General features: G+C 34.2%; 1 protein-coding gene and 1 non-coding gene across 2 annotated transcripts; both read right to left on the bottom strand.

Annotated features, from left to right (window-relative positions):
• Window positions 1-203: 203 nt before the first annotated feature.
• On the bottom strand, window positions 204-5,846 carry LOC145555605 (uncharacterized). The gene is made up of 2 exons (XM_081617344.1): window positions 5,294-5,846; window positions 204-949 (listed from the first exon to the last, which is right to left on the bottom strand). The coding sequence occupies exons 1-2, from the start codon at window positions 5,484-5,486 to the stop codon at window positions 309-311; spliced, it is 834 nt and encodes a 277-aa protein (XP_081473470.1). The 5' UTR covers window positions 5,487-5,846; the 3' UTR covers window positions 204-308.
• A 2,728-nt stretch (window positions 5,847-8,574) lies between these two features.
• On the bottom strand, window positions 8,575-8,658 carry TRNAL-CAA (transfer RNA leucine (anticodon CAA)). The gene has a single exon. It is a non-coding gene; the product is annotated as a tRNA-Leu (tRNA).
• Between the last annotated feature and the right edge of the window lie 308 nt (window positions 8,659-8,966).

Here is an 8,966-nt window from a genome sequence, read left to right on the forward strand (position 1 = left end):
GTTAGACAATTAGCCGGGCTCTTGAGATAATGAGGAACAATTTAACATTATGATATAATAATTATTACAATAGACAAAAAAAAATTAAAAAAATTCCTACAAAACCTAAAGATGTGGTTTTTCAGCCGATGAGATGCTGTGTACAACTCTCAGTTGCAAAACTTTAATCTAAAGCTGCAAGAAACTATAGCGCATACATGAAATTTGCAACGAAAGTTACTAAAGTAGAAAATTGCATAACATGACTAAAGTTGAGTACGTTACAGTTGGAGAAATTTTTTAGCCTAGAAAAACTAGAGATGTGGCTTTCAGCCAAACAGAGAAAGGCCAAATACAACAATCGTAGCATATACACTGCAATCCATGAATAGTGAACCCGAGAGGTTCTTTAGCGTCAATCCCAGCTCTAACGCCCTCCCAGCATCTTCAGCCCAAGCATACCCATCACCTAAAAGTGATGTTCTATCTTTATCACCTCGTAACACATTCTTCCGATTATCAGGTAGTAGTCTCCGGACGATAAGTGTTATATTGGTTATCAAAACGAGAAAGAGTGGTCGAAATAACAAGATACCCCTAAATACCTTGCTGCCCACTATTGGAAATCCAGCGGATGACAGGACAACTAAGATTGCTATTGTTAGAGAACACAACAATCTATCATGCTCAGTCTCTGCTACAGCCGCACTTACTTGCTGTGATGTTACATTACTAATGGGGATCTGTTGGGCGACCCCTAGTGCTGCATCAATAAATTTCTGAACTCCGGAAGAAGCTTCTCTTTTGCTGCTATCTTCTGATGCGGTTGCTCTTAGGGGTTCAGTTACTGGCTCAGATTTTCTTAACAAGGGTTCTTCTTTGCTTCGACCACCTAATGCATCATCCTGATTGATGTTTGAAGATTGATCATGCATAAAGCATGAGGGTTTGTCTTCCTCAGTTCGAGAGACTGCAAAACCAATCAATGAGCAACCCGTTAATGAGAACTTTAATCCATAAAGAACAACATAATAACCAAATGCTCAAAGCAGACAAATTATCTAACATTAAGAGAACCTTGGAACATTCAACATCATAGAAGCTTCAGTGAATAGAAGGAGCACCAAAAACAGTAACCACAAAGTCAATTAGTTTTTACTTATCAAGCAATGCTAGTCATAGGACTACTTGATACTAATATTGGCAACACAAGGACTTTGAAAGTTACTAGGCACCACACGCCACAGACATCATTATGCTTTCTCAGTTCCATTTTAAATATATGTCACAGTATCACACTATATTCAACCTAAACCAGAATATTAAATGAATAATATGTGCAGCTGTGCACTAATGTTTTCACAAGCCTTCATATTGCTCTAAATGGATACAGTAACATGATTAGATTTGGCCTTCTTCTGATCCTACTTCTTCAACAAGTCAAACATACACTATAAAGGTCACCAACACAACAAAATTGAAAAGGCCAAACAACAATCAAAACAGCAAACATCTACAGTTGTCATAACTCATAAGGAGCTGTGGGGTTGAGACAGAACTCTTGCTTCTCCCATTGTAAATACAATGGTACTATAAACACACACAGACCACTGTTAAAGATTCAAGATAAGCGACACGGAAACAATCAGCTTACGCGTTACACCCCTTGAATCTTGCAAACTTATAGACATACAATTGCCTTTTATGGTGGCTTAAAATAAATCAAGAAGGTTGATCAGCTCAAATTCGACCTCCACAAGAGAATAATCTTAACTTCTTTCCCATAGACATCATTGCAAATATAAGGTCCACTTCTTTTTGCAAACATTCAACCACGCACTTACACCCTTTGATCCCATATTCGAGAGAGGTCAGAGAAATTATTGGAGAAGTATTTTTCCTTTTCCAGAAAAGCATCAATCTAAAGGTAGGTTCCTTTCAGAGCTCAATAGTCATTCCACTCAAATCAATAATTAGAGACAACAAAAAAGTGTGCTGCATTCCAAAGAAATTGAACCCCAAAGGATCATTAAAGATAAGCTTGTCATTGGCTAGGGATTCATTTTCAAATGAAACTATAAAAGTCCACACACCCCATCACACCCAGAAAGAGAGAGAATTACCATATCCCAATGGCCCACACCACAGTGACAGCAAGTAGCTAACCATTTCATACCACTTTAGTAACATTCAGCAACAACCACAAATGCTGCTGTTTTCTTGACAAATATCAGCATCAAAATGACCTGGTTACTTGGCAGCCAACTTTGCAACCACTATCCTGAACAAATACCGACTAAGATTAACCCTAAAGAGTGTTGTTTTTAGCCTGTTCTGTCCCCACCCATCTGCAAGCCTGTCATCCACTCACCAATCTTACCAATTAGTCCATCCATTATACAATAACAGTCCAATCTGATTTTTAATCTGACTTTCCAGGTCAAACTATCAAAAAACTACTGTATACTTCCTCCGTTTCTATTTAGTTGACGCGTTTGATTTAGGCACATATATTAAGGAGAGGAGAGAGAGGGAGAGAATGAAAAAGCAAGTGGGATAGCTTGTAAATGCAAGGTAAAAGTTTACCCCAAAAGGAAACCTGTCAACTAAAAAAAACTTCCTAAAAAAGAATATGTGTCTACTAAAAAGAAACGGAGGTAGTATATCTTTAATTCTTTATAAGTATATAACAAGTTTGAGATATTAACACTTCTAAAATACATCACTAATACTATACTCAAAACATGTTTTGGTAACACAAATTTTTAATAATAATAATAATCATTAATAATTGAAAGAACTTTTGGGTGACAATCATGTAACTGACTCTAGGTTGGTTTCCTATTGTAATAGGGTATGGAGGAATTACAAAAGAGATTCTTATTTTTTATATCTTCGTGAATGATAAAACATTTTTTTTTTTAAAAAAAAAAAACAAAAAAGATTTCTTCTTAACATTTCAAAATATTCCGATTTGAGTTGATTAGGATTTATTGGTTTGACACAAGCGATCTCCATTTAGCAGTCCATGAGTCAAGTAGGGTGCAAATGCAAGCATAAAACTCAAGAGCATACAACCCTTCGACTCTACGGACCCGGATTTCTTACCAATTTCATTTTTTCAATCATTGCTCGCCATATAATGCATTATCAAATTTTTTGCTAAAACTAAAAGATTTGCTTAATAGATTCTATTACTAGTGTTAGTTCAAACATCAAGCCTGAAAATACAATAAGCATCTATGTACAGCTTTCTCATCTGTCTCGGTTTACCACATCAAAAATGCCTCCTGCTTCATACTTAGTAATGGTTCTTTGCATTGTTGATACAGACAGGCAAAAGTCAGTGAGTGCCTGAGTAGTGAGAAGTTATCACACATGATACATAAAGAACTTAGCCTTATAAGAGGAGGCTACACACATACCCCCGAACTAAATCTAATCAAGAAAAGTCGGTGAGTGCCTGAGTGATGAACTAGTGAAGTAATAACACATGTGTAAAGGGAGAACAGCCAATAAACTCTGCAATCATGGTACTGATCCATGCAGCTGTGTGCATCAACAACATGCTAATGAAGATGTCGGCATAATCCAATTACATGTGCAAAAACAACAAAGAAAAAGAACCCTTAAGATCTGAAATATATAGGCCCTATTTTGATAAAGACGGGTCAGCCAAAGTTTTCAGGATTGCGGTAAAATGTCAGTCCACTAATACTATCATTTGGTAGTTTAGCTAATTGCAGGACATCCTTCTTTTCTTTTTTAACACAAGAAGATTATATTAAGGGGGCTGTAAATTATTAAAATCAAAAGTACAGCTAACTTTGTCAAAACTTATTGACTGAAGAACAATGAACAATAAATCATGTCAATGTTTTTACATCTCAGATTATACACTCAAGCAGCTATAACAGCTACATAATATATGCTATCAATTCACATTCACCAAACATCTTTATACAAACAAATCAGCTCATCAAATTGGCTAAAGGAATTAACTGAAAGCTAATGAAATGAACTATCAGCTAGCCACTACCTACAAATTGCCAAAGAGGATCCAAATTCCCAAAGTAAATAGGGCCAACTAATTTGAGCTCAATTTTTGCATTTCAAACCCATACATCCATTCAGAGTACATCTCAATCCATCAACTAACAGCTAATGGAATGAACTACCAGCTAGCCACTACCCACAAATTGCCAAATAGGATCTGAATTCCTAGTAAATGAGCTCAACTTTTGCATTTCAAAATCATACAATCATTCAAATTACATCTAAATTCAAGCATTTGAGATTAAAACATATAGTTCCCCAAATCCACAAATCTCATCCACTAACAAAACTATATGCAGTATTATTTTTCCTGCCTCTTATGAAGACTAATCACAACAAAAGAGCCACCTAAATGAACTCAAACAATACATTAGCAACACTTCAACACCACATTACATTTTTTAGCCACTGGCCTCTTATGTGCACTCAATGATCTGGTAACAATCTTTAAAAAAAATAACGATTTCATCCTTACGTCCCCAGTCCCCACCTTGGACTAATGTCATAAACCCTGAAACACATACTCTCATAGTCTCATGTAAATCTATCACCCTTTCCAAAACCTTACCATTTGCTAGAAAATACTATGAATACCCTCTATATTTTTTGGTCCACAAAATAACAGAAATGGAAGAAATCATCTTTCATCCAATCCAAATAGATTACCCTTCGTCCAATGATGTTCAAGAGACAATACCAATAAAAGATCCATGTCTTCATCTTTTTATTCTCCAAAGCCGTACAACAGTTCCCAAACCACTATCCCTATTCTTCTTCTAAAGGTGCCCAGTGCCCACTAGCTTAAAATCACAATCCACAAAACTCTCATCTTTAATTGACTTTTTACGACTTTTTCTTCTGTTTCTCCTTGCTTCAAAATCCATAATTAGACCAATTCTTTATGAACATTTCCCTACTAGCTCAAATTTGAACTGTAAAAATTCTAATAATCTAATAAAATCCCAATAAAAACTCCCTATTTATTCCCCATCATGCAAATCCGACCGTCAATTTAAAAATTAAAACTTCGAAACCCTAAAAACAACTAGAAAAATTCCAAGTCTAGTTCAATTTCTCATTCACGCGTAAAATATCCAACAAGTTCATCAATGCTACATTTCAATTGCAAATAAATACAATATTCAAAACCCTAAATCATCTTAGCAAATCAAAATTGGATAACATAATCAATTGGATTTCCGACAATAATCGAATATAAGACGAATAAAAAAATCTCAGTAAATTAAGACGAAACTACCTGAAGGTTGATCAGAAGGAAGAACTGATTTGAGATCTTGATGATACTGTTGTTGAGGAACATACAGTTGGGATGAATCGGAATCGTTGGCATCAGATGAAAGACTAGGTTTACGACCTGTGATAAGAGCTAGACGATCTTGTCCTCCTTGTAAAATACGACGTCGTCTTGCTTCTCTTCCAGTACTTGCCATCACACTTTCTCTCTTAGCTTAGAGCTTTGTTTCTCTCTCTTCAATGGCGGATGAAATTGATTGTTGCAGAAGATTTCTGGGATTTCACTTGAAGAAGAAGATGATGGTGAATGTTTCTCACTTTCGAGTTGATTTTCGTAGCTTCGAAAATAGTTGCGAAATGAATTTCCTTTTGTTTTTTCCTTTTTTGTTTTTTTTTTTTCGTTCCTAATTTGCCCCTTGTAAATTCAATAGGACGGGCAAAGGTATTTCACATTTTACACAGCGTGTAGTAGGGATTTAATCTCAAGGTACGATTACGAAAACAATAGTTCATAAAACACTAGCTTATGACTCGTGAGTTCATGAGTACCACTTTCATAAAGCATGATTATACATACACTTAGACTCGATATATTCATATATCTAACGTATATTGATCTGGCAATGTCCACTTAAACACAGGGGCGGATCTATTCATGTGCATGGTGAGTCACGTGACTCACCAGCAAAAAAAAAAGTTTTTTTTAAAAAAAATAATCAAAGAGACCGCTTTTTATGCTATTGCTGTCATTAAGCCATGACTCATGAGGATATCGCTCCACCCATAATAGCTACATGACTTTGAATACATGTTGGATGATACAACGAAGAAAAAATAGAAGGTTTTGTGTAGAACGGACTCACGTGAGTCTGGTTTATGACTATGAAAATAATGTAACGCGCTTAAAATCTGTCTACACCAATTTTTGATCGTTGTATTTCTTACAAGATTATTTCTGCTGTAGTCTGTCAGATTTACGGAAGAACAATACTCAATAATCATGTTGACGACTTTCTGGTCATCGTCAATCCAATAATGGAAGCCTTCGTAATGTTTTCATGGTCTAACGACTTCAATAGTCTAGCTTCTACACATAATTCCTCAAGATTTTCCAAGACTCTTCTTTTCCTGGTAATACTTTTATCTTACTCCAAGCAATTTCAGTACCTAATCTAACAGTGCCAGTTCCTTCTTCTTTGATTTCTTCAGTGAGTGGTGGACGGTACTACATGGGAGGAGTTGATAGGATGGGTGTTTGGTTTTTTTTTTTTACCTGACCAATATAATTTAATACTTGACCAATATTATCTAATACCTATCAATATTATCTAAAATCTGATTTTTATAATCTAATTTCTGACCATTATAATCTAATTTCTGACCATTGTAATGTAATGTCGGACTATTATTATCTAATTTCTGACCATTATAATTTTCATTATTTTTTTTTTTTGACAACCTATATTTAATATCTAACCATTATTATCTAATTTATGACCATTACAATATAATTTCTGACCATTATAATTAATTATCTGACTATTATTATCTAATTTCTGAGCATTAAGATTTTTATTCTTCAATTTTTTTTTTTCTTGTTTGTATGACCGGACTCACGTGAGTCCGTTCTACACAAAACTTTTACAAGAAAAAAATAACAAGATCAAATAAAATAATGCATCACAATGTACTAGTGAGTACCACTTCTAGAAACAAGATTGTACATACAAAATTAGGCCCGATATAAATTTTTTTTTATTTCAATGCAATGTCCATTTAGACACCACGGCATGGCTCTTGAGAAGATTACTCCTCCTATAGTTGCAACAAAACGTGGACTATGCATTGGATGAAACAAAGAAGAAGAAATAATTTGACTTGTTTGGAGGTTATAATAATACAACACGATCTAGACTAGAGATAGATTGAGGTGTGAAGATGAGGAAAACTCAAAGTTTTGGCTTGTCTCACAATCTCACACCCACTTTATTTCTCTCTAATGCGCTTTTATGAATATAGTGGTGGTAGGAAGACGAATAACCAAAAGGTAGACCCAATAGTTATCATTTGAATTGAGTTAGATACTACTCAAGATTATGCCCTAATTGTTAATAAAAATACGAAAATTTTGTAAAAAGAAATCTTAAAAAAAATAATAATAATAAAATAATAGCATTGTCAATGCTTAATTCAGAAGGCGCCTAAGTGCTAGTCTATGATTAATATAATATTTTGATAAAAACACTACTAATCATCAACTTATAAAGCCATAACCAAAGCCCAAACAAATAGGCCCTAATCAATTATACATAGCACACTCAAGTTAATAAAGACATCCAACAAATCATAATCTTTCCATGTGGGAGAATATTTCCACTCTAAAACTCACAAATTGAAGACTCTATATAACATTAATTAGTCACGCTTTTAATTTACCCTTATGCGCTTTATGCCTTCATAGTAATGGTTGAGAGACAACTAAACAAGAGATAGACCTAAAAGCTATTATTTGGATTGGGTTAAGAAGTTATACACTTTTGTTTACTACGGAGTATGTTCTATTGTAAAGATTTGATCAGTTACAGGATATCAAGTAGGGTTGTACAGAGTGCGGTTTAGACCGCACCAAACCGCAATTTTGCGGTTTGCGGTTTGAAAATTGCGGTGCGATTTTTTAAAATGATCAACCGCGGTTTGCGGTTTGGTTTGGTTTCCAAAATAATTGAGACCAAACCGCACTTTAATGCGGTTTGCAATTTTTATACTATATTTTCATTAAAATGATATTAAAGAACTAAAATATATGAGCTAATTTTTTTACTATTAGTTAATTAAAGGTTAATAAAAAGAGTTTAATATTTAAATTATCAACTAATAATTATAATATAAAATAAAAGTTTTGTTTTAAAAAGAATAATTGAAATTTTAATAAAATTCGGTTAAACCGCACCGCACCAAACTGCATCTTGCAGTTCGGTTTGGTGCGGTTTTTTAAAAGTGCGGTTTGGTGCGGTTTATGATCCAAACCGCACCGCGAACACCCCTAATATCAAGTAATCTGTAATACAAGTATCATACGAAGTGAAAACTAATTTGTATAGTAATTGAATAATTGTGTAATTTGTAAGCTTTGAAAATACTGTAATTGCATAATGCGGAGTAAATAAATAGAAGTTGTTGTGCACAAGCACATTAACTCCCCAAAAAAATGAAGCAAGAAAATAAATAATTTGCTGTTGTTTAGATTCCCTAAAAAATGAAGGAAGGACAGAAAAATACACAAAATGTCAGAAGTGGGATTTGAACCCACGCCCTCTTTCGAAGACCAGAACTTGAGTCTGGCGCCTTAGACCACTCGGCCATCCTGACTTTGTTGTAAGAATATTCCAGATATACTTATATCTTCATAACTTTAAAGAAGGTACTAATGTATTACGAGTATAAACTTTATTGAATGATTAATTGGGTCAAAAAGGTGAGCAAATACTTCCACCGTCCTAATTTATACTCCGTATTTTCTATTTGTGTTTTTTCGTGATATTTAATTAATTGAAAAAAAAAATGGACGAAGTAAATTAAAAAAAAAAAAGTAAAAAGTACAATAATAAACAAAAGTTAAAAAGAGACCATGGAAAAGGGTACAAGATAAATGGAAAATTCAAGGGTGATTTAGAAAG

This window comes from Chenopodium album, chromosome 8, assembly GCF_948465745.1.
Source record: "Chenopodium album chromosome 8, dcCheAlbu1.1, whole genome shotgun sequence".
Taxonomy (NCBI): Eukaryota; Viridiplantae; Streptophyta; class Magnoliopsida; order Caryophyllales; family Amaranthaceae; genus Chenopodium; species Chenopodium album.